Source organism: Chlorocebus sabaeus, chromosome 1 (genome assembly GCF_047675955.1).
Source record: "Chlorocebus sabaeus isolate Y175 chromosome 1, mChlSab1.0.hap1, whole genome shotgun sequence".
Taxonomy (NCBI): domain Eukaryota; kingdom Metazoa; phylum Chordata; class Mammalia; order Primates; family Cercopithecidae; genus Chlorocebus; species Chlorocebus sabaeus.
In genome coordinates, this window is record NC_132904.1 from 115,393,123 (window position 1) to 115,418,335 (window position 25,213).

Sequence of the window (25,213 nt, forward strand, 5' to 3'; positions counted from 1 at the left end):
TGAAGACCAGAGTTGACCAAGACAGTTGTCCGTGCAATAATTCTTTTTTTTTTTTTTTTTTTGAGACAGGGTCTCGTTCTGTCACCCATGCTAGAGTACAAGGTGCAGTCATGGCTTACTGCAGCCTCAACCTCCTGGGCTCAAGGGATCCTCCCATCTCAGCCTCTAGAGTAGCTGGGACTGCAGGTGCATGCCACCATGCCTGGCTAATTTTTTTTTTTTAATTATTTTTTGTGGAGTCAGGGTTTTATTATGTTGCCCAAGCAGGTCTCAAACTCCTGGGCTCAAGCGATCCTTCTGCCTCAGCCTCCTAAAGTGCTGGGATTGCAGGTGTGAGCGACCACACTCCGGCCTCATGCTATAATTTTTTTTTTTTTTTAGACAGAGTCTCACTCTAGCCAAGGCTGGAGTGTGCAGTGGCATGATCTTGGCTCACTGCAACCTCTGCCTTCTGCATTCCAGTGATTCTCCTGCCTTAGTCTCCTGAGTAGCCGGGGCTACAGGCGCCTGCCACCACGCCTGGCTAATTTTTTTGTATTTTTAGTAGAGATGGGGTTTCACCATGTTGGTCAGGCTGGTCTCGAAGGTCAGGATCACTGACCTCAGGTGATCCACCCACCTCGGCCTCCCAGAGTGCTGGGATTCTAGGCGTGAGCCACTGTGCCCCATCCCGAGGTCACACAACAGAGGACATGCCCACGGCATGACTCACAGTACTTCTGTCTGCAAGAGGCCAAAGTATATGTTATTAATAAAACCTACATGGCTGTCGTATCCATGGGGAAGGTGACAGGGAAGGAAAACAGATTGCTCTGAGCTGTGTCCAGGAACTGCCGCCAGGTGACTGCCTTGCATGGCTAGGTAAGTGGAATTAAACTAGAGGAGTTTATCAGGCCCAAACTGTCACCCCTGAGACTACATTCATGGGGTTCCTATACTTCCCCTCCCACATTCCATTCTACTCTCCTTGAAGAACCTCTTTTAAAATGCAAATGTGTTGTTCACCCTGCTGCTGGCATGCCCTGCCCTTCCTTTCTCTGATTTATTTATTTATTGAGACTGGGTCTCTCTTTATTGCCCAGGTTGGAGTACAGTGGCACAATCTCGGTTCACTGTGACCTCCGCCTCCCAGGTTCAAGCAATTCTCCTGCTTCAGTCTCCCCAGTAGCTGTGATTATAGGCATGTGCCACCATGCCCAGATAATTTTTTGTGCTTTTATTTTTATTTTTGAGACAGAGTTTCACTTTATCTCCCAAGCTAGAGTGCAGTGACATAATCTTGGCTCACTGCAACCTCTGCCTCCCAAGTTCAAGCAATTCTTGTGCCTCAGCCTCCTGAGTAGCTGCTACTACAGGCCCACGCCACCACTCCTGGTTGATTTTTTTTTTGGATATGGAGTCTTGCTTGTCTCCCAGGCTAGAGTGCAGTAGTGTGATCTCGGCTCACAGCAACCTCCGCCTCCTGGATTCAAGCAATTCTCTCGCCTCAGCCTCCTGTGTAGCTGGGACTGCAGGCATGCATCACCCAGCCTGGCTAATTTTTGTATTTTTAGTAGAGATGAGGTTTCACCATGTTGTCCAGGCTGGTCGTGAACTTCTGGGCTCAGGAAATCCGCCTGCCTTGGCCTCCCAAAGTGCTAGGATTACAGGTAAAAGCCACCATGCCTGGCCAATTTTTTGTATTTTTAGTAGAGACGGGGTTTCACCATGTTGGCCATGGTGACCAGTTTGAGCTGGTCTGAAACTCCTGGCCTCAGGAGATCTGCCCTCACCCCCAGCCTTCCAAAGTGCTGAGATTACAGGCATGAGCCACTGCTCGTGGCCCTCTGATTTATTTTTTCAGATCCAGTACAAATGTTACCTCCTCTGCACTCCCTTTTCCAGACTCTCCTAATGCTTTGCCTCTGCCACTGACGGATATCATTTGTTTGTCTGTTTTTTATATTTTTATTTTCTTTTTTATTTTCTTTCTCTTTTTTTTTTTTTTTTTGAGATGGAGTCTCACTCTGTTGCCCAGGCTGGAGTGCAGTGGCGCAATCTCTGCTCACTGCAAGCTCCGCCTCCCAGGTTCAGGCCATTCTCCTGCCTCAGCCTCCCGAGTAGCTGGGACTACAGGCACCCGCCACCACGCCCGGCTAATTTTTTGTATTTTTAGTAGAGACGGGGTTTCATCGTGTTAGCAAGGATGGTCTTGATCTCCTGACCTTGTGACCCGTCCGCGTCGGCCTCCCAAAGTGCTGGGATTACAGGTGTGAGCCACCGTGCCCATCCTTATTTTCTATTTTCATTTTAAGTAGAGACAGGGTCTCACTGTATTGCCCAGGCTGGTCTTGAACTCCTGGTCTCAAATGATCCTCCTGCCTTGGCCTTGAAGTACATCATTTGTAAATGTGGTAGTTGGTTCCATTAAAATGAGGTGCATGCCTTGTTTTGGTTGGCAGCCCAGGGCCTAGTGCTGAACCTGGCTCAAGGGGGCGAGGTGCTCAGTACTACCCAATACCACACTACAATGAGTGAACAAATGTCTAAATGAAACATCCACATTGTTTTCAGTAAGTCCTCTTCCCAGCCCTGCCCTGGAGAGCCTGTCTGTTGGTGCCCTAGTGCACAGCTCTGTTGTGTGAATATTGTCCACTCATGCTTGCATACAAAGGCGTGCCCCAGCTGTGGGTGGTGGGTGGCTCCCCTTTCTGGGCTACGTGAGCCCAGGGTGTGGAAGTGTGTGGAAGTGCAGGGATAAGGGTGGGAGCTTCGGGAACTGGGAAGCCCCAGGGCTAGGCCATGAATGGGTGTCAGACCCGAAGAGCAGGTTGGGGTGCAAGCTGTCCTTCAGCCCCCATTCTTCCTCCTTTCTTAACCAAGGTTACCAGAGGCCACACACTTATAGGTCTGGGGTCTGAAGAGGACCAGATACCTAAGGGAGAACCCAAGGAAGTCTTAGGCTCAGGTCTCTGCCTGAAGGTAGGCTGGGGAAGTAGAGAGGGACAGCGGGAAGAATCCCCCCGACACCTGTGCCTCAGGGAGGCCCAGGGGTAAGGTAGGAAGACTCAGGCCCGGGATTTTGTTCTGGCTCATCCACTTCCTAACTGAATCAACCTGCACAAGTCATTTCACCCTTCTGAGCATCAGTTTCTTCATCTGTAAAATGGGCCTAACAAGCAGCCCAGCCTGGGAGGTGGTTAGTGAGGTCACTGGGCGTCACTGGCGCTTGGGAACCTGCAGAGGGCAGTACTAGCGTCAATGCCCGCGGGGATGGAGGCAGGGAGGGGCGGGGGCGGGGGCGGGGGCGATGGCGGGACGGGTGGCGCCCGAGTGCCAGCCCTGCGCCTGCTCCGGAGCACCGGGCCCCTCTCGCTGACCCCCTCAGACCCCGCAGATCCAAGTGTCTGGGCTCGTCCTCTTTCACTCCCGCTGCCAGGGCCAGGTGCCAGGGCCAAGCAGGCGGGCGGAGGCGGGCAGGAAGCGCCTCGCCGAGGAGCCGGGGACTCTGGGAGTCAGCGGGAGACGCCGGTGTCCGCTCAGCCGACCCCTCCGGGCCGCGGCCGACGTCTCCCGGAACTGTGCAGCCGCGGGTAAAGGCCTGGCGGGCTTGATCGCCACTGCGCCCCTGGCTGGGAGGCCGTGATGAGCGTGGGGCAGGGCGGGCCGGGGGAGGAGGCTGTGCAAGGGCGGCGGGGAGATCCCGGCCGGGAACGAGAGGGACGGAGCTGGGCGCTGAATGGCGGGCGTTCTGGCAAGTCTCCCCGTGGTTCCCCGAGGCAACCTGAAAGTAGGAGAGCTGTTTGGGACCCAGTTTGGTGGAGGAGCTCTGGACCTGTGGGAACACCGCCCCTGTACGTTTCCTGCAGTGCCCCCTCCTTTTCTCACTGCCCTGGAGATCTGGGTGATCACCGGAGAACTGCCCTTGGCCCTGCGAGTCCCGTCTTGACTCAGTGGCCCTAGATCCGAGGTTAACCCGGAACCTAGGCTTTGTCAGGCTTCCGGAGCCCTCTCTTAACCCTTCCCCAGCCCCTGGGACGGGCCAGCAGCCTGCCAGCTCCTCCGCTGGTGGCCTAATGCAGCCAGTTCTCCCTAAGCGTGCCCTGCCCAAGAAGCCCCGATCTCAGTGGAGGAGACCAGGTGCTAAATAGGGACACATTCCATTTAAGTGAGTTCAGAGGCCTCAGAAAAGACTTTCCAGGGACGGAGACTTTTGAGTAGGATCTTAAAAGATTGATTGGGGCCCGAGTGGTGGCTTGAGCCTGCAGTCCCTGCACTTTGGGAGGCCAAGGCGGGCGGATCACTTTAGCCCGGGAGTTCGAGACCACCCTGGGCAAAAATGGTGAAAACCCGGTCTCTACAAAAACAAAAAACAAAAATTAGCCAGGTGTGGTGGCACACCACTGTAGTCCTAGCTACTCAGGAGGCTGAAGCAGGAGGATTGCTTGAGCCTAGGAGGTAGAGGTTGCTGTGAGCTGAGATCGCACCACTCCACTCCAGCCTGGGCAACAGAGCGAGAGACCCTGTCTCAGAAAAAAAAAAAAAAAAAAAAAAAAAAAGATTGGTTGGGACTCTAACAGAGGAGAAAGGTCATTCCAAACTGAGAAGAGTGTATGAACAAATTTAGGACAGCAAGAGCAAGAATCCGGTGAGCCTGGGGAATAAGGTACGGGCTGGGACAAACTCAGAAAAATAGTTTGTGAGAGCCCGGTGTTTGGACTCGTAATCTCGTAACCTCAGACTTTCGGGAGGTGCTTGGTGCCTGGGGTGAGGGAGGGATTAGAATGGGATGAGACTGAAGGCAGAAAGGCTGGTGAAGAGATCGTGTCCAATAAATGCTGGTCAGGGCAGCAACTGGCTGGCAAAGCAGTGGGGAGGAATTGCTGGTACTCTTCACACTGCCTGAAGGAGCAGGAGAAGAAAGATTTGAAGACAGAGGTCAGGTTTCTAGTGTAAGGCGTGGGTGGGAAGATTTGCAGCAAGGTAAATGACAAGAGGAGAGGAATGATGAGTTCAGTTTTACATGGGAGAAGTTTGAAGCAGTGGCAGGTTGTCCATCTGGAGATGTCAAGTGAGAAGTTCATTCATTTATTTGTTATTTATGTCAGCTTCAAAAGCTGCTTACATAAAAGTCATAGAGAACATAAAATGATAAGCCATTAAAACTCAGCTAAAAGGACCTGATATCTGGGGAAGAAAGGCAGAGTGGGATGGATAATTATTACTGGAAAATCTAGGCACAGGAAAGCCACTGTAAATGAACACAGGACTCCTATCTGAGCTTGCTGGCAACCAAGAAGGAAAAAGGCCATCTAAATGAAGCAGTTTCCCAGGGTGGAACTCAGGGAAAGGTGTTTGTGAAGCTTCAGGGGAGAGGCAAGACGTGGTAGGAAGGCTGGGTGTGATGGCTCATGCTCGTAATCCCAGCACTTTGCAAAGCCAAGGCAGGTGGATTACCTGCCTTGGTCAGAAGTTCGAGACCAGCTTGACCAACATGGTAAACCCCATCTCTACTAAAACTACAAAAATTACCCCACTGTGGTGGTGGGCACCTGTAATCCCAGCTACTTGGGAGGCTGAGGCAGTAGAATGGGATCCCTCAAGTTGGAGAGTTTGGGAGAGGGATGAGAGCTGAAAGCCAGGCCAGGGCTTCAGCAGGGACAACATTTGAGGAAGGGCTGATCCTCTCTTGGGAGGAAGGTCCCTCCTTGGCTGGAATGGGGTTAGGGGTGCAGGGGAGGAGTGGTGGCAGTGATCCATTCATACCATTCTTCTTGCAGGATAGAAGTCAGTCCTAGGCCCCCCAGGCTCTGGCCTTCTCTCCCAGAATGAGGTGGGGCCACCATTTGCCCAGGGCCTCTTGGGGCTCTGGTTTTGGAAGAGCACTCCAGCCACCAGGTGAGTAGGAAGCAGGGGTTTCTGTTTTTATGTTTCTTGCTTTCCAGGGTCCACATGATGCCTCCAAGACAGCAGGGATCCAGATACCAGGTGCACTAGTCTCAGCTCTGTGATTCTCTATCTGTTGACCTTCAGCATGTCACCTCACCTTCCTCAGCTGCCTTTTTCCCATCGTAAAATAAGGGAGTTGGACTTGGCTAGGTGCAGTGGCTCATTCCTGTAATTCTAGTACTTTGGGAGGCCAAGGCGGTCGGATCACGAGGTCAGGAGTTCAAGACCAGCCTGGCAACATGGTGAAACCCTATCTCTATTAAAACTACAAAAAAAAATTAGCCGGGCATGGTGGTGCACACCTGTAATCCCAGCTAGTTGGGAGGCTGAGGCAGGAGAATCATTTGAACCTGGGAGGCAGAAGTTGCAGTGAGCCGAAATTGCACCATTGCACTCCAGCCTGGACAATAGAGTAAGACTCTGTCTCAAAAAAAAAAAAGGAGTTGGACTAGATCGTCTTCAAGAGTCTCTTGTAGCTACATAAGTCTAGGAACTTGTCTGACTTTACTTTACATACAACAGAGATTTACTGAGTGCCTGCTGTACTGCAGACCTGGTGTTAAGTTCTAAGTAAGAAATTGTGAACAAAAACAGATGTAAGGGTGACAAAAAAATTTTAAAACACCCAAATGTGATCCCTCTCATGGAGGAGAGAGGAATGAATGTTAATCAAATAATCACACAATGAAATATAAAGTTGCAAAATAACTGCTGCAAAAGGGCAGTACATGCTGCTATGAGAGCAAATACTGGGGGGTTTGATGTAGACATGGGTTCTGTGTATGGGATGGGATCTGCAGATGCTATTTCTTCCTTCTCTCTGTAGATGAACGTATCCCTTTCCTGATCCACTGGAGTTGGCCCCTTCAAGGGAAGCGTCCCCTTGGGCCCCCTAGGTGAGGCCTGGGTGTCATACCTTAGGACTAATCTGGGCACAACAGAGCAGACTGTGAAGGGTCAAGACTTGGGGCTAGCTTGATCTCTTGGGGACCTTGGGGAGGGGCTTGGTCCTCTGGGGGAGGGAGGATACAGTGGCAGCTCCAAGGCCTGAGAGGAAGTTGGCTTAGATCATCTGTGGTAGAAGGCATAGTAGTCAGTGGAGGGAGGACCCTGTGGGAAGTGGGTGGAGCCTGGCATGACCAGCCTGAGTTCCAGGCAGGCAGTCAGCAGTGGGGGCTGGAGGGCTAGGGTTAAGGCCTCAGCACCTGGGAAGGGTGTGAGAGTCAGACAAGCCTCTAAACTTGGGGGTCCAGTGTGGGGCCTGCATCTGAGGAAAGCGGAAATCTAGCAGTGCAGACAGGCTTGGATCCAGAGCTTTCGAAGGGGCTGACCCAAGATCCAAGTCCCAGCTCATCCCCTCTCCTTGTTCCCAGGGCCTTTATACGCCACCATGGAAACTTGGCAGACAGTGCTTCCCGGTCCGGGAGGCATGGACGGCTGTTCCCCAGTGCCTCTGCAACTGGTAAAGGGACTGGCTGGGACCCTGGTCAGGGGGTGTGGTGGGGAGATGGGGCTGGAAGGAGAAGCAGGGCGAGGAAGGCATAGAGGATCCACTGCCATCTTCCATCGGTGGTCCCTCCTCCTCTCTCTGCCTCCCTCCCATCCGTCTGTGTATCCCTTCCTGCAATACTCTTGCAATGCACACTTACATGTACAAAGCACTAGGAGAGCCATACCATCCTATCCTCAGCCAAGTTGGGTCAAGCGCTTTAAGACGGCACATAGGTCACTGTGAAACCAGTTGGTCCAGGCTCAGCATTACATGTCCAGTGGCTCCCCACTTTCTGACATAGGGATTCTGGACTTTCTGGACAGTCTATATTTTCTCAGGGAGTCTTGTGTGCCCACCATTGTGGGCCCCAGCATCTATGCCTTGATGTCCCAGCCTGACCTCACCACCGCCCTGATTGGCCCTAAGCTACATCTCCAGGCCCCTTTCTCTGACCCATTTCCCTTGTCTTCCCACTCAGAAGCCATACAGCGGTACCGCCGGAACCTGGCTGAGTGGTTCAGCAGGCTGCCCAGGGAGGAGCGCCAGTTTGGCCCGACCTTTGCCCTAGACACGGTCCACGTTGATCCTGTGATCCGCGAGAGCACCCCTGATGAGCTACTTCGCCCACCCGCGGAGCTGGCCCTGGAGCATCAGCCACCCCAGGCTGGGCTCCCCCCACTGGCCCTGTCTCAGCTCTTTAACCCGGATGCCTCTGGGCGCCGGGTGCAGACAGTGGTGCTGTATGGGACAGTGGGCACAGGCAAGAGCACGCTGGTGCGCAAGATGGTTCTGGACTGGTGTTACGGGCGGCTGCCAGCCTTCGAGCTGCTCATCCCCTTCTCCTGCGAGGACCTGTCATCCCTGGGCCCTGCCCCAGTCTCCTTGTGCCAACTTGTGGCCCAGCGCTACACGCCCCTGAAGGAGGTTCTGCCCCTGATGGCTGCCGCTGGGTCCCACCTCCTCTTTGTGCTCCATGGCTTAGAGCGTCTCAACCTCGACTTCCGACTGGCAGGCACGGGACTTTGCAGTGACCCGGAGCAACCAGAGGAACCAGCTGCTATCATCGTCAACTTGCTGCGCAAATACATGCTGCCCGAGGTGGGTGGCCCTTCACCCCAGGCTATCACTGTTGCCCCTTGACTCGCCCCGTAGGTCCTGGGTTACTTTAACACCTGGGCCCTTCACTTCCCAGCAGTGTGACCCAGAACAAGTCAGTAACTTCCACAGGCTTCTGTTCCTTTCTTCTTGAGTTGCTCTGATCAAATGGGATACTGCACATAACATTAGCACAGCGGCCTGGATCACAGCAGGAGTTCAGTAATTGCTAGTTATAACTGTTATCCTCATCAATGTCTTCCTCCTTGGACACTCAGTCTTCAGGGCTCCCCTGGGAATAGAGGCAGTCAACAGGACACTAAGGTCTTTCTTAACTTTCAACCATGATCTTCCCAGGCCAGCATTCTAGTGACCACTCGGCCCTCTGCCATTGGCCGTATCCCCAGCAAGTACGTGGGCCGCTATGGTGAGATCTGTGGTTTCTCTGATACCAACCTGCAGAAGCTCTACTTCCAGCTCCGCCTCAACCAGCCGGACTGCGGGTGCGGTTCAGGTGTCTCCGCCGCACCAGCTCAGCGTGACAACCTGGTGCAGATGCTCTCCCGGAACCTGGAGGGGCACCACCAGATCGCCGCTGCCTGTTTCCTGCCGTCCTATTGCTGGCTCGTCTGTGCCACTTTGCACTTCCTGCATGCCCCCACGCCTGCTGGGCAGACCCTTACAAGTATCTACACCAGCTTCCTGCGCCTCAACTTCAGCGGGGAAACCCTGGACAGCACTGACGCCTCCAATTTGTCCCTGATGGCCTATGCAGCCCGAACCATGGGCAAGTTGGCCTATGAGGGGGTGTCCTCCCGCAAGACCTACTTCTCTGAAGAGGATGTCTGTGGCTGCCTGGAGGCTGGCATCAAGACGGAGGAGGAGTTTCAGCTGCTGCACGTCTTCCGCCGGGATGCCCTGAGGTTTTTCCTGGCCCCATGTGTGGAGCCGGGGCGCGCGGGAACCTTCGTGTTCACCGTGCCTGCCATGCAGGAATACCTGGCCGCCCTCTACATTGTGCTGGGTTTGCGCAAGACGACCCTGCAAAAGGTGGGCAAGGAAGTGGCTGAGCTCGTGGGCCGTGTAGGGGAGGACGTCAGCCTGGTACTGGGCATCATGGCCAAGCTGCTGCCTCTGCGGGCTCTGCCTCTGCTCTTCAACCTGATCAAGGTAACATGCCTGAGACCCCCACCTGCTTCTTCCCTCCCCAGCACCCCAAGCTGCCCATGCCCCCACATGGTTCCCTGTTCACCCCTTGCTCCTCTCCCAGCAGGAAACTGCTGCTTCCTGCACAGGTATGAATCTTCTTCCTGGATCTGGTTTCAGCTCTGGGCATTTTGGCTTTTGGTGGGATTGCTTAGAGAGAAGCCACAAGGCTGGGGAAGGCTTGGTGGCTGGGGAGGGGAATCTGGGGACATAGGGACTTTAATAACAATCCTACATGGATTCCTAAAAATGGTTTCTTTTTTGTGTCTTTCCTCCTAGGAGGCAGGCCTGTCCTCTGCTTTGCAGGCCCAGAAACTCGATTGTGTCTGTTCCTCCAGAGGTGATTAGGCTCTGAGAGTGATGACTCATCCTAACTAAATCACCAGGGACAGGTTTATAAAGCAGATGCCATTTTATTCATTTATACTAGGAAGATGAATGGCATTGGTAATTGGCTTAGGGGAGTCATCCTGAGGGCAGGTCCACTCCAGAAACCAAATTATAGACTTGAGGACTGTGCTGTGAGCGGCACAGCTGAACGAAGTCTTTGAGGGCTGGAAGGAGCCACTGTGTGTGTGATGTGTGCCAGGCGCTTTATCAGTGTTCATCCTTTTGTTTTTCACATCACTCCTGGAAAGGAAATACTATTTTTTTTTTTTTTTTTTTTTGAGACAGAGCCTCGCTCTGTCACCCAGGCTGGAGTGCAGTGGCCGGATCTCAGCTCACTGCAAGCTCCGCCTCCCGGGTTCACGCCATTCTCCTGCCTCAGCCTCTCGAGTAGCTGGGACTACAGGTGCCCACCACCTCACCCGGCTAGTTTTTTGTATTTTTTAGTAGAGACGGGGTTTCACCGTGTTAGCCAGGATGGTCTCGATCTCCTGACCTCGTGATCCACCCGTCTTGGCCTCCCAAAGTGCTGGGATTACAGGCTTGAGCCACCGCGCCCGGCCTTTTTTTTTTTTGAGAAGGAGTTTCACTCTTGTTGCCCAGGCTGGGGTGCAACGGCGCGATGTCAGCTCACTGTAACCTCCGCCTCCCAGGTTCAAGCGATTTTCCTGTCTCAGCCTCCTGAGTAGCTGGGATTACAGATGTGCGCCACCACACCCGGCTAACTTTTTTATTTTTAGTAGAGACAGAGTTTCATCATGTTGGTTGGGCTGGTCTTGAACTCCTGACTTCAGGTGATCCACCTGCCTCGGCCTTCCAAAGTGCTGGGATTACAGGTATGAGCCACCGTGCCCGGCCTGGAAGTACTGTTATGATCCCTTTTACAGAGGAATAAACTGAGGCTCAAGAGGTAAAGTAACTTGTCCAAAATCACTCAAATAGTAAGTTTAAAAAGCTGGGATAGGAGCTCAGGGCTTTGTGATTCTGAATCCTGTGCTCTTTTTGCCAAACTATACTGGTGCATTATGGATATTTCTGTCAAGCTGTGGGAACTTGCTAGGTAACCTTTGTTTTCTCTAGGTTGTTTCAGCAACCGATTTTGAGGAGGCAGAGTGCTGATTAGTGCTGGCAGAATTTCAACACTTAAAAAAAAAATTTAAATGTATTTTTATTTTTTGAGACAGAGTCTTACTCTGTTGCTCAGGCTAGAGTGCAGTGGTGCAATCATAGCTCACTGCAGCTTCAACCTCCTGGGCTCAAGCCATCCTCCCACCTCAACTTCACTGAGTAGCTGGCACCTCAGGCATGTGCCACCATCCCCGGCTAATTTTTAAAAATTTTAATTTTGTAGCCGGGTGCAGTGGCTCACGCCTATAATCCCAGCACTTTGGGAGGTGAGGCAGGTGGATCACCTGAGATCAGGAGTTTGAGACCAACCTGGTCAACATGGTTAGCCAAGTGTGGTGCCGGGTGCCTGTAATCCCAGCCACTTGGGAGGCTGAGGCGGAAGAATTGCTTGAACCTGGGAGGCGGAGGTTGCAGTGAGCCAAGATTGCGCCACTGCACTCTAGCCTGAGTGACAGAGTGAGACTCCCTCTCAAAAATAAAAAAAAAATAATAAAATAAAATTAAATTAAAAAATAAAAATTGTTTAATTTTGTAGAGATGGTGTCTCATTAGTGATCCTCTCACTTTGGCCTCCCAAAGTGCTGGGCTACAGGTGTGAACCAGTGTTCCCAGCCACCTTTTTCTTTTTATAGGCACCAAAGCATAAGGAGTAAGCACAGGAATTTGGTAACTCAGCTATTTGAGTTCAGATCCAGGCTCTGCTACTTAATTAGCTGTGAGATCTTAGACAGGCTACTTAACTCTGTGCCTCAGATTCCTCATCTGTGAAATGGAGATAATACTAGAACTTATATCACTGGCCTAACATGAAGATTAAAGGAACTCATCCTCAGGGTCTGGCACATGGTAAGTGCTGTTTAATTGCTTTTTTTTTTTTTGCTTCTGTTTTTTTGAGATGGAGTCTCACTCTGTCGCCCAGGCTGGAGTGCAGTGGCACCATCTCTGCTCACTGCAACCTCTGCCTCCTTGGTTTAAGTGATTCTTCCGGCTCAGCCTCCCGAGTAGCTGGGACTACAGGCACCTGCCACCATGCCTGGCTAATTTTTGTATTTTTAGTAGAGACAGGGTTTCACCATGTTGGCCAGACTGGTCTTGAACTCCTGACTTCAGGTGATCCACCCACCTCAGCCTCCCAAAGTGCGGGATTACAGGAGTGAGCCACCACGCCCGGCCTAGGCTGTTTGTTTGTCACACATAGAAACAAACTTAGTTTGAGACCAGCCTGGACAACATGGTGAAGCCCCATTTCTACTAAAAATACAAAAATTAGCTGGGTGTGGTGGCACGTGTCTGTAATCCCAGCTACTTGGGAGGCTGAGGCAGGAGAATCTCTTGAGCCCAGGAAATGGAGGTTGCAGTGAGCTGAGATCGTGCCACTGTACTCCAGTCTAGGTGACACAGCGATACTCTGTCTCAAAAAAAAAAAGAAAGAAAAGAAACAGGCTCGTGCAGCCCACTCCTTCTTACACCATCACCTTTGATAGGAGGTCACAGCTGCTGCTGAGGCCACCCCCGCCTTGAGGATGTGCCTGCTGGACCTGAGTTGCAATGAGAGGCTGCAGTCTCCCGAGGGGATTCAGAAAGCCCCCAGTTATTGAAAACCCACAAGAATTGTCAGCCCCACACCCCCAAGCCCTCTTGGAGGGAGGCCTGCCCTGGCAGAGCACTGAGCCCATCTGTTTATTCACAATCCTGTGGATTCAGCTTCACAGGGTGATATATTCTGTCACAGGTTAGTGTTGGAGAAGGGGTACTATCACCTCTATGAAAGGAACCTCACATGTAAACATGAAACATAGCCAGGTGCAGTGGTGCACACCTGTAGTCACAGCTCTCAGGAGGCCAAGGCAGGAGAATCACTTGAGCCCAAGAGTTAAAGACTGCAGTGAGCTAGGATCACACCACTGCACTCCAGCCTGGGTGACATAGCAAGACCCTGTCTCTAAACAAATAAAAAATCAAAAAGTGAAAAAAAAACCCAGACGTTAAAGGAGGTGCTACAAAACAATGTCATGGTTTGTTGCCAGAGGAATGACCCTTCCTCCCTTTCACTACCATTGCAGGGATGGGGGAAGATACCACAAACCCCCAACATTTATTTCTTTGTCAGATATTTGAGTACCTGCTGTGTGCCAGGCAGTGTGTTAGAATCTGAGGAAACGACAGGCTTCTGCCCTTTCTGATCTAGTCGGAGCTCCTCTCCCAGAAGGAAACTGCTGCTTCCTGCACAGTTTCAGCACAAAAATATCGATGTAACCATATAAGGAAAAATTACGGCAAATGCCTGGAAAGGAGCCCCAGATGGCATGAAAGTGTGTAGTGGGGGAACTGGTTTGAGGGGTCAGGAGAGTCTCTTTGTGGAAGGGCATGTCATCTGACCCTTGTAGCATTAGCCAAGGGAAGAAGTCGGGGGGAAATGCCCCAGCAAGGGGCAGCACCCTGGAGGATTTTTTTATTTTTCTCTGAGACAGGGTCTTGCTCTGTTGCCCAGGCTGGAGTTCAGTGGTGTGATCTCAGCTCACTGCATCCCCGACCTCCAGTGCTGAAGGGACTACAGGCACATGCCACCATGCCTGGCTAATTTTCTTTTTTATTAAAAAAATTTTTTTGCCGGGTGCAGTGGCTCACGCCTATAATCCCAGCACTTTGGGAGGCCGAGGTGGGTAGATCATGAGGTCAGGAGGTCGAGACCATTCTGGCTAACACGGTGAAACCCTGTCTCCACTAAAAATACAAAAACTTAGCTGGGCATGGTGGCGGGCGCCTGTAGTCCCAGCTGCTCAGGAGGCTGAGTTAGGAGAATGGCGTGAACCCAGGAGGCGGAGCTTGCAGTGAGCAGAGATTGCGCCACTGCACTCCAGCCTGGGTGACAGAGCGAAACTCTGTCTCAAAAAAAAAAATTTTTTTTTCGATAGAGATAGTGTCTGGCTACATTGGCCAGGCTGGTCTAGAACTCCCAGGCTCAAGTGATCCTCCTGCCTCGACCTCCCTAAGTGCTGGGATTACAGGCATGAGCCACTGCACCAGGCCTATGGAGGCTTTGAAGGAGGAAAGACCTTGGCGCTGTTAAGATGAAAAAAGCCAAAAAGGCAGGAGCATAGTGAGTGGGGCCAAGAGGCTTGTGATGAAGGCATTGTAGTCGGCAGGGCCCAGATCACACAAGACCTTAAAGCAGTAGGAGCTGCATCAATCGTAGCTGCTGAGACAACAATGATGTTGAAGATGGTGATGTATTTGTGACACCTAGCCCGGTCCCAAACTAAGTGTGTAATACATGCTAATTCCTTCTCACCTTTGAAAATGTATCAGGGTGTTTGGGAAAGAGAAAGAAGTTCCTAATGTCTGCGGCACATGAGACAGGTGTTGAGATATGACCCTGGGAAAGTCAAATTAGGGCCAAATTATTAAAAGTTTTGGGCCGGCTGCAGTGGCTTAAGCCTATAATCCTAGCACTTTGGGGGCCTAGGCTAGGGAGCCCAGGAGTTCAAGACCAGCTTAGGTGACACAGCAAGACCCCATCTCTAGTTTTAAAAATCATTTCATATTCCAGGCTAAATGTTTGGAGTTTGCCACATAGGCAGTGGAAGGTGTCGCAGCAGAGGAGTAGCATGATCAGACAAGTTATGCTAAGTTCACGGGGAGACCACAGGGCTGGAGCAGTCACGGGGTGTACCTTAAGCTGAGCCTTGAAGGCTGAACAGGCACGTGGAAGGCCACAGTGACCCTCCCCTTTCTTCTTTTTCAGGTGGTTCCACGAGTGTTTGGGCGCATGGTGGGTAAAAGCCGGGAGGCGGTGGCCCAGGCCATGGTGCTGGAGATGTTCCGAGAGGAGGACTATTACAATGATGATGTTCTGGACCAGATGGGCGCCAGTATCCTAGGCGTGGAGGGCCCCCGGCGCCACCCAGATGAGCCTCCTGAGGATGAAGTCTTCGAGCTCTTCCCCATATTCATGGGGGGGCTTCTCTCTGCCCACAACCGAGCTGTGCTAGCTCAACTTGGCTGCCCCATCAAGAACCTGGATGCCCTGGAGAATGCCCAGGCCATCAAGAAGAAGCTGGGCAAGCTGGGCCGGCAGGTGCTACCCCCGTCGGAGCTCCTTGACCACCTCTTCTTCCACTACGAGTTCCAGAACCAGCGCTTCTCTGCCGAGGTGCTCAGCTCCCTTCGTCAGCTCAACTTGGCAGGTGTGCGTATGACACCCGTCAAGTGCACAGTGGTGGCGTCTGTGCTGGGCAGTGGAAGGCATGCCCTGGATGAGGTGAATTTGGCCTCCTGCCAGCTAGACCCTGCTGGGCTGCGCACACTCATGCCTGTCTTCCTGCGTGCCCGGAAACTGGGGTGAGGACCTATCCTCATGCACAGGCATGAAGAGGGTTGGAGGTGAAGCAGTGGGAAGAGAAAGTGCCAGGGAAACCAGAGGTACTGACGAGTGACCAAATGAAGAAATCTAGTTTGGGCGGAGGAGACAGGAGCAGCAGAAGGGAGGAGCCAGCCGTGGTGGCTTCTGCTTGTAATCCCACTGCTTTGGGAAGACAAGGCAGAAGCATCACTTGAGCCTAGTAGTTTGAGACCATCCTGGGCAGCACAGCAAGACCCTGTCTCTACAAAAGAATTTAAAAATTAGTCAGGTGTGGTGGCACGTGGCTATCGTCCCAGCTACTCAGGAGGCTGAGGTGGGAGGATTGCTTGAGCCCAGGTGTCTGAAGCTGCAGTGAGTTGTGATCATGCCATTGTGCTCCAACCTGGGTGACAGAGTGAGACCCTGTCTCTCAAAAAAGGGGAGGCAGGTATGGATTCCCAGAGGCAGGCTGATGAAAAAAGGTCATGGTAGATGGACAGACTACTTGCTGAATTCCCTCCCTGGTCTCTCACCTCCCCTCTGGCCACCTTCTGCTCCAGCTTGCAACTCAACAGCCTGGGCCCTGAGGCCTGCAAGGACCTCCGAGACCTGCTGCTACATGACCAGTGCCAAATTACCACACTGCGGTGAGTGCCCTGGGAGTGGGACATCCTGGTGGCCAGCTAAGGTCAAGGGTGAGCTCCCTGCCTCCTGGCATACTTGGCACAGGCCCACCCAAGGGATAGTAAATGGAGGCGGGTCTAGGCCCTGACTGGTCCCCTCCACTTCCCCCAGGTCCACTGCAAGCAGCAGGGCAGCAGGGAAAGATGCCACCAGTAATGGGTGCTAAGAAACCTCTCACGTGGCTAAAATCAGCCTGGAGGAGGCAGGGCGAGAGGGTGGAATAATACCTCGGCCAGTTGCCTGGTAACAGTGCCACTGATCCCCTTCCAGGATTTTTCCTGCAGCTTCCTGAGGATGACCCTAATGCTGGGCACTCAGTAGACACCCCTGAAGTGTTGACTGATACGTGGGGAACCCGAGCACCTGGTTTCCGAGTTTCTGGTTGGTGTAAGGGGAGGCAAATGAGGAGAGAAAAAGGAAGAACAGGGAGAAGGATACAGGAGTCAGAGGGAAGGGAAAAGCAGAGGCTGTGGAGGGGGTGAAAAAGGCAGAAGAAGGGAAACAGAAATGGTGAAGAGGAAGGGAATAGATAAGGGGGTCAAGGAAAGAGGGAAGGAAAGGCCAGCTCCCCTACTCTCCCTCGTCTGCCAGGCACCACACCCCCTATTGCTCTACCCTTTCTCCTGGGCCTGCATTTCTATGTCCAGGCTCCTCTTGCCCCAAGCAGGGCCCTCTTTGGCCCACATCCTGACACCCAGCACAGTGCTGCCCCATCAAGGCTGCCAGCACCACCAGCAACCTTGCCTCCCCCTCCTCTCAATGGGCCCTCATAACCTTGGGTTGCACGTGGCCGTAGGCTGTCCAACAACCCGCTGATGGCGGCAGGTGTTGCCCTGTTGATGGAGGGGCTGGCAGGAAACACCTCAGTGACACACCTGTCCCTGCTGCACACTGGCCTTGGGGACGAAGGTCTGGAGCTGCTGGCTGCCCAGCTGGATCGCAACCGGCAGCTGCAGGAGCTGAACGTGGCTTACAATGGTGCTGGTGACACAGCGGCCCTGGCCCTGGCCAGAGCTGCCCGGGAGCACCCTTCCCTGGAACTGCTGCAGTGAGTCCTGTCCCTGGTCCCATTGCCCCTAGCCCTTCAGACTACTTCCATCTCTCGACTGTGCTCTTCGAATCCTAGGGAGTGCTTCTGGGCCTGGGCCTGTCGCCTGTCCTCTACTCCTGGTTTCTGACTGATCCTTGTCAACCTAGCTCTGAGTCAACCCACCCACTCTGTGACTGGCCCTTAAACTGCCCCAGTTCCCTACCACCATTTCTCCTAAAGGCCTACTGTCCCTGGTCCCACTGAATTCTAGTATCAGGATTGGGTGTGGTGGCTCATGTCTGTAATCCCAGCACTTTGGGAGGCCGAGGCGGGTGCGTCACCTGAGGTCAGGAGTTCAAGACCAGCCTGGTCAACATGGTGAAACCCTGTCTCTACTAAACATACAAAAATTATCTGGGCATGTTGGTGTGCACCTGTAATCCCAGCTGCTTGGGAGGCTGAGGCAGGAGAATCGCTTGAACCCGGGAGGTGGAGGTTGCGGTAAGCCGAGATCATGCCACTGCACTCCAGCCTGGGTGACAGAGCGAGACTCCGTCTCAAAAAAAAAAAAAAAAAAAAAAGAATTTTAATACTAGTCCCTGCCTCCCACTGGCCAGCACCCTCCATCTCTGGCTCATTGCAGATACTTAACCTGATCGCACTCTGCAGCCAGGAGATGAGATGTGAGGCCCCCTGCTTTCCATCTGTCTACCCTCGGGCCCTCCTTCTCAGAGCTCTACTGAATGGCATCGACTTTCTCTCTCCTGCCAGCCTCTACTTCAATGAGCTGAGCTCAGAGGGCCGCCAGGTCTTGCGAGACTTGGGGGGTGCTGCTGAAGGTGGTGCCCGGGTGGTGGTGTCACTGACAGAGGGGACGGCAGTGTCGGAATACTGGTCAGTGATCCTCAGTGAAGTCCAGCGGAACCTCAACAGCTGGGACCGGGCCCGGGTCCAGCGACACCTTGAGCTCCTCCTGCGGGATCTGGAAGATAGCCGGGGTGCTACCCTTAATCCTTGGCGCAAGGCCCAGCTGCTGCGAGTGGAGGGCGAGGTGAGGGGCCTCCTAGAGCAGCTGGGAGGCTCTGGAAGCTGAGACACTGGCGGCAGGCACCTATGTGACCACTGGCCCTAAACCTCTTCCCTCTGTGGCCTCCTGGCTTGCACTGCTCCCCCTAGAAAGATTCCTTCAGGTCTGGGGGCAAAGGAATGCGCACAGCTGTGCCAGTTGCCCTCCTAGGGCATGTTCGATCAGGACCGAGTCTGGAATCTCCAAGTTAAAGATGGTGAATCAATGCTTCGGGCTTGGAGATGGAACATGCCTCCTCTCCATTCATCAAGAAGGACCAAAGCATGTGGCATTTGGATGGCCAGAGTGCCCTGAAGCACCACCACCAACCTTGCCTCCCCCTCCTCTCAAGGAGCCTCTGATTGTGCCACCAAGGGGCTCACATCTTATGTCTGCCATGCCAGGGGTGTTGCCATCCAGATGTGCTGGAAACTTCCCCTCATGACTTATGCTCACCTGTGGACACTGAGGGTGCCCTCGCATTGGTGCTTTCTCCTCATCCTCATGCCCCCTTTGCCACAGTGATACGATGGCTTGGTGGCCCCTCGAGGCAGATGCACCTGACTTGCTGCTATTAAAAAGCTGTGTGCCTTCCACCGATTGTGACCTCTTCTTTATTTCCTGGTGCTTCCAGGAAGGGCACTCTTCTTGGTCTTTCTGGTTAAACTACCAACCATGATCTATTGCACGTGGTTCTTGGGCACTAGGTTCAGAGGCAGTGGAGGCTGGAGGGGCCCATGAACAAGATACTGGCATGGGGTTTGGCCATGCTGGACTGTATTATTCTGATCTCACACTGCTAATGAAGACGTACACAAGACGGGGTAAGTAATTTATAAAGGAGGCTGGGCATGGTGGCTCACGCCCATAATCCCAGCACTTTGGGAGGCTGAGGTGGGCGGATCACCTGAGGTTAGGAGTTTGAGACCAGCCTGACCAACATGGAGAAACCTTGTCCCTACTAAAAATACAAAATTAGCTGGGTGTGGTGGTGCATGCCTGTAATCCCTGCTACTCGAGAGGCTAAAGCAAGAGAATCGCTTGAACCCAGGAGGTGGAGGTTGCAGTGAGCTGAGATAGCGCCACTGCACTCCAGCCTGGGAAACAAGAGTGAACCTCTGTCAAAAAAAAAAAAAAAGAAAAGAAAAGAAAAAGAAAAAAAAATTATAAAGGAAAGAGGTTTAATTGACTCACAGTTCCACATGGCTGGGGAGGCCTCACAATTGTGGCAGAAGGCACATGAGGAGCAAAGTCACATCTTACATGGCAGCAGGCAAGAGAGTGTGTGCTGGGGAACTCCCCTTTATAAAACCATCAGATCTCATGAGACTTATTCACTCTCGTGAAAACAGCACGGGAAAACCTGCCCCTGTGATTCAATTACCTCCCACCGGGTACCTCCCATGACACGAGGGAGTTATGGGAGCTGCAATTCAAGATGAGATTTGGGTAGGGACACAGCCAAACCATACCATGGGCCATAGAATTCTTATTACCCTTTTCACACTTACCCCCCAGGCTTGGAGTTAGTGACCAGCAATCTGCCTTTCTCTGCACAGAGGGGCAACGGGGTCAGATTCAGGGTCTCCAGAAAAATCTCGGGCCCAGGACAGAGTCAGGATGAACCCACACACTTTCCCAGAGAATAAGACTAAGCGGAGCATGGTGGCTCACGCCTGTAATCCCAGCACTTTGGGAGGCCGAGGCGGGCAGATCACCTGAGGTTGGGAGTTTGAGACCAGCCTGACCAATATGGAGAAACCCCACCTCTATTAAAAATACTAAATTAGCAGGGTATGGTAGCACATGCCTGTAATCCCAGCTACTGGGGAGGCTGAGGCAGGAGAATTGCTTGAACCTGGGAGGCAGAGGTTGTGATGAGCCAAGATTGTGCCATTGCACTCCAGCTTGGGCAACAAGAGCTAATCTCCATCTCAAAAAAAAAAAAAAAAAAGACTCTCACTGCCGTTAACCATTACCCCACTGCTTCCACAGCGTCTTCAAGGAGGCGGGACCTGGGAGGGGATGGGTGGGAGGGTCAGTGGCTGTGATGAACCTTGTCCCTACCCCAGCACTGGGTTGCTGATCCAGCTATGGAGAAAGCTGCAGGTAGGAGGCCAGGAGAAATCCTCTGCAGGGGACTTTGGGACAGGCAGGGGGCCAACTTGGAGGCTGAAGCTTTGGGACCAGGGCACACTTGATTTTGGGGCTTGGAGCCCTGAGGCAGGTAAACAAGTCAGGAGAAAAGTAGTGAGTTGATATGTCTGTCTTCCTGGTCCACACCCTGTACTGATATGCTCAGATTTATGTGCCAAGGGCTTGGGGGGAGGGGAAGGGAGAGGACCGCACAATATTTCTGTGTGTATGGCAGTGAGAAGAGAAGACCCTTTTGGAGCAGAATGGAGGGGGCATGCCCTGAGTTTGGGGGTTCCCCTGAGTCCTTTTAGTTTATGCCAATGGAAGAGGCACATCTGGGGAGAAGAATGTGACTCTCCTCCTCTCACCCACTTCTTTGCCCAGTAGACCTACAGGACACAGCCTCGTTAACTCTGTAAGTGCCGTGAGGGTTGGGGCAAGGGGAAGAATCGGAGGCAGGGAAGAAAGAATCGGAGGCTTCACTGCCATTAGCACCTAAAGGAGATCCTGGGACCCAAGTCCAGCTGCCAGCTTGTACCTGCTTCCCCTGCCTCCTTGCAGGAAGTTTAAGTTTAACCCAAAACTGGGCATTGATAACCCTGTCCTCTCACTGGCCGAAGACTACGACCCCTCTGGTAACTCCCTCACCCACTGGCAACCATTCCCTTTCCCTGGAGGCACCACAACTCCACACAGCCGCCCATCTCCTTGGTAACCACTCACTCGGTCTCACTCTGATAACAGCCTCAGTTGGGAGTAGAGATAGGAGGGGCCAGGCATATTCTGTCCCAGTCCCTCTGCCCATGAAGTGTTCATCCCACCACCCAACACCCAACCAGGCAGAAACTGCTTGTATCAGGACAGAGGGTCTGCCAGGCACATGGCGAACCTGTACTTGGGCTGTGCCCTCTCCTCCCCCTTTTCTGCTGCCCACCTCACCCTCCAGATCCCTGGAGCCTGGAGCGGCCTCGCTTCTGCTTGCTGAGCAAAGAGAAGGGCAAGAGTTTTGGCTTCCACCTGCAGCAGGAGCTGGGCAGGGCTGGGCATGTGGTGTGCAGGGTGGACCCAGGCACCTCTGCCCAGCGCCAGGGTCTTCAGGAAGGAGACAGGATCCTGGCGGTGAACAACGATGTTGTGGAACATGAAGACTACGCGGTGGTAAGGCTGTGGTCCGGGAGAGCATGCTAGCACCTCAGAAAGAGAAGTGGGTTGCTCAGTCCCCTGGGCACTATGGCAGCAGGGCACAAGCCTCACTCCCCCACACCCCAGGATTTAGGAGTGCCCAAGTCAGAGGGGTTGGGGAAGGCATCTAGAAAGCTGATTCCCGCTGGGCGCAGTGGCTCATGCCTGTAATCCCAGCACTTTGGGAGGCCGAGGCAGGTGGATCACCCAAGGTCAGGAGTTTAAGGCCAGCCTGGGCAACATGGCAAGAACTTGTCTCTACTAAAAATACAGCAATTAGCTGAGCATGGTGGTGGCGCCTGTACTCACAGCTACTCGGGAGGCTGAGGCAGGAGAATCACTTGAACCTGGGAGGTGGAGGTTGCAGTGAGCCGAGATCGTGCCATTGCACTCCAGCCTGGGCAACAAGAGCGAAACTCCATCTCAAAAAAAAAAAAAAAAAGAAAAGAAAAGAAAAGAAAAAAAAGAAAAAAAGCCTATTCCCATGGCAAAAAAATGTGGATTCCAGGGAGGTCCTGGGGGTTGGCAACAGGGTCTAGACCAAACCCACGCCCACGTGCCCTCTGTCCAGGTGGTACGCCGCATCCGGGCCAGCAGTCCTCGGGTGTTGCTGACAGTCTTGGCACGGCATGCACATGACGTGGCCCGAGCTCAGCTGGGAGAAGATGCCCACCTCTGTCCCACCCTAGGCCCAGGGGTCCGGCCCCGGCTGTGCCACATAGTGAAAGATGAGGGTGGTTTTGGCTTCGGCGTCACCCATGGTGAGCCCAGAGGGTGCGAGGGGGTGGCAAGGATGAGGGATTTCAGTCCCTGTTCAGGGCAGGCAGGCAACAGACTGGAACTTGCTTTTTTTTTTTTTTTTGATTTCTAGGCAATCAGGGTCCTTTCTGGTTGGTGCTAAGTACTGGAGGAGCAGCTGAGCGGGCAGGGGTGCCCCCCGGGGCCCGACTGCTGGAAGTGAATGGGGTCAGTGTGGAGAAGCTCACTCACAACCAACTCACCAGGAAGGTGTGGCTGCCTGTCTCCCACTCTCCTCCCCCAGTCTGGGCCTGGGCCCCACCTCGGGAAGACGCCTCCTGCCCTATGCACCTAACCTCCTTATCTGGTCTCCTACCTTGATCACCATCCTGCCCCTCTACAGTTTGTGCCAGGCTCCACTTAGTGCCTGGGAGGAGGGGCTGTGGGGGGAGCATGCATCTTCTCTCCCTGCCCAGGTGTTATACTGATGCCCTGCTGGGTCCCCACAGCTTTGGCAGAGTGGACAGCAGGTGACCTTGCTGGTGGCAGGGCCAGAGGTGGAGGAACAGTGTCGCCAGCTGGGATTGCCCCTGGCTGCACCCCTGGCAGAGGGCTGGGCACTGCCGACCAAGCCCCGCTGTCTGCACCTAGAGAAAGGGCCCCAGGGTTTTGGGTTCCTGCTCCGGGAGGAAAAGGGCCCTGACGGTCGCCCTGGTGAGTGGGAGCCCTGGGGGTGGTGGAGGAAGGTGGGCCTTGGGGTGGGCACACAAGTGTATATACACCTTTCAGTGCACAGAAGAGGTGTCCCTGTCTGAGCTCTGGCTCTGGGCCGCCTCTTCCTGTTCACTCCGGGGTCAGTCCCCTGGTGTGCACACAGTGGCCTAGGATAGCTGGAGAGGAGCAGTGAGGATGTGTATGCCCCAGGACAGTTCCTGTGGGAGGTGGACCCGGGACTGCCAGCCAAGAAGGCTGGGATGCAGGCTGGGGACCGGCTGGTGGCTGTGGCTGGGGAGAGCGTGGAGGGGCTGGGCCATGAGGAGACAGTGTCCAGGATCCAGGCGCAAGGCTCCTGTGTCTCCCTCATTGTCGTCGACCCTGAGGCTGACCGCTTCTTCAGCATGGTGCGTGCTGAGGGGCAGGGGCTAGGGTTGGGGCAGGAGTGGAGCAGGGCTTGGGTCCAACAGATTTGCTCTACCTGCCACCTTCCAGGTTCGCCTATCCCCACTCCTCTTCTTGGAGAACACAGAGGCTCCCGCCTCTCCCCAGGGCAGCAGCTCAGCCTCACTAGTTGAGACAGAGGTCCCTTCGCTTGAAGACACAGGCGTGCCTTCTGTCCCTCTGGGCTCCCGACAGTGCTTTCTGTACCCTGGGCCTGGTGGCGGCTATGGCTTCCGACTCAGCTGTGTGGCCAGTGGGCCTCGTCTCTTCATCTCCCAGGTGACTGACGCCCCATGCATCTTGGATCCCTTCAATCCTTTGCTGCCTGATCAGTCTTCCTCTTCTTCCCTCCCAGAGCCTTAAGCCAGCAAACTTTCCCCTGGTGTCCCCTGTTCTGCATGCCCCCACACCACCAGGTGACTCCCGGAGGCTCAGCTGCCCGGGCTGGGCTGCAAGTGGGAGATGTGATTCTGGAAGTGAACGGGTATCCTGTTGGGGGAGAGAATGACCTGGAGAGGCTTCAGCAGCTGCCTGAGGCTGAGCCACCCCTCTGCCTGAAGCTGGCAGCCAGGTCTCTGCGGGGCTTGGAAGCCTGGATTCCCACTGGGGCTGCAGAGGTGAGGAAGAAGAAATGGATGGGACTGTGAGTAGTTAGAGAAGGGCAGGGAGGAGTGAGAAAGAAAGGCAGAGTGAGCGAGGTACTAGGTGAAGCAGTGTGGGGTATGCAGGTTGGGACTTCAGGTTGTGGTAGGTAGGGACAGAAGGACCCGTGAAATAAGCCCCATTCCTAGGCATTGCAGGGCGGGGGTGAGAAAGAAAAAGGAACTCTTCTGGGTGCCACCTGGAATGATCTTCTACCTCCTCTCTCTGCATAGGACTGGGCTCTGGCCTCGGATCTGCTGTAGAGCACCACTGCTCGGTACAGACATACTCAGGGGCTACTGTGTCTTCACTCTCCGGCCCGAGGTGGTGGAGGCAGGATTGCTCTCTCCAAGCCAGACTGGAGGAACTCAGGCACCACCGATCACAGGCTGGCCCCGGTGTTCCCCCGCTTCCTGCAGGCCCACCTTCTAGCAGAGGGTGTGGTTGGAGGCCTCAGGCAGGTTCCTGAAGGAGTCTGAGGCTCCAGAGGATGTTACGTGGGAGTCTGGAGAGCTGTGTCCCAGGGATGAAGGTGTGGCTGTGGGTCTGGCTAGGATTGAAGCCATCTGGACCTTTTCTAGATATGACTCCAGGACACTTGAGTGTAATGCAAAAATTTGGAGACCAGCTATGCCTGCCCTCTGTGGGTGCCTTAGCATTGCCGGAGGGTGGTGCTTGGTCACCGTTGCATTTGTTATAGAAGTGGCTGTTCCCCATAAATCTGACTGCCTGTGTTTGTGTTGGTGGGGGTAAGGGGCAGTGGTGTGAAGGGACCAAAAGGGCCTCAGGCTCAAGGGGTGGGATGCGGCTTCTGCAGGAGAGAAGGTGAGACCTGGTCAAATTTCTTTCCTATCACTGAGTCTCAGGGATAATGGGTCAACCCAGAACTGAGATGTCTGCATGAGAGCCACTCCTAAAAATAAACAAAACAAAAGAAAAAACAAAAAAAGAAGAAAACTAAATAAAAATAAAAATAAAAAAGATCCACTTCTCTCTGCC

At 53.6% G+C, this 25,213-nt stretch overlaps 2 protein-coding genes across 6 annotated transcripts; both read left to right on the forward strand.

The window, feature by feature from the left end:
- The first annotated feature begins 777 nt into the window (after nt 1-777).
- On the forward strand, nt 778-18,954 carry NLRX1 (NLR family member X1). Of its 5 annotated transcripts, none has more exons than XM_008021183.3 (10): nt 778-861; nt 5,760-5,877; nt 6,755-6,824; nt 7,302-7,390; nt 7,899-8,518; nt 8,873-9,685; nt 14,982-15,577; nt 16,139-16,225; nt 17,059-17,310; nt 18,064-18,954. In XM_008021183.3, exons 2-10 carry the CDS (start codon nt 5,808-5,810, stop codon nt 18,383-18,385), a joined length of 2,919 nt encoding a protein of 972 aa, XP_008019374.1. In that variant the 5' UTR covers nt 778-861; nt 5,760-5,807; the 3' UTR covers nt 18,386-18,954. The 5 variants fall into 5 exon arrangements, with proteins under 5 accessions (XP_008019374.1, XP_008019373.1, XP_008019372.1 ...); XM_008021182.3 differs by lacking the exon at nt 778-861 and adding an exon at nt 3,242-3,833; XM_008021181.3 differs by lacking the exon at nt 778-861 and adding an exon at nt 3,287-3,572.
- NHERF4 (NHERF family PDZ scaffold protein 4) lies at nt 18,888-25,194 on the forward strand. The gene is made up of 10 exons (XM_073020274.1): nt 18,888-18,982; nt 20,996-21,129; nt 21,441-21,652; nt 22,248-22,437; nt 22,548-22,684; nt 22,924-23,128; nt 23,339-23,535; nt 23,624-23,851; nt 23,989-24,189; nt 24,448-25,194. Exons 1-10 carry the CDS (start codon nt 18,888-18,890, stop codon nt 24,475-24,477), a joined length of 1,629 nt encoding a protein of 542 aa, XP_072876375.1. The 3' UTR covers nt 24,478-25,194.
- Nucleotides 25,195-25,213: the final 19 nt, after the last annotated feature.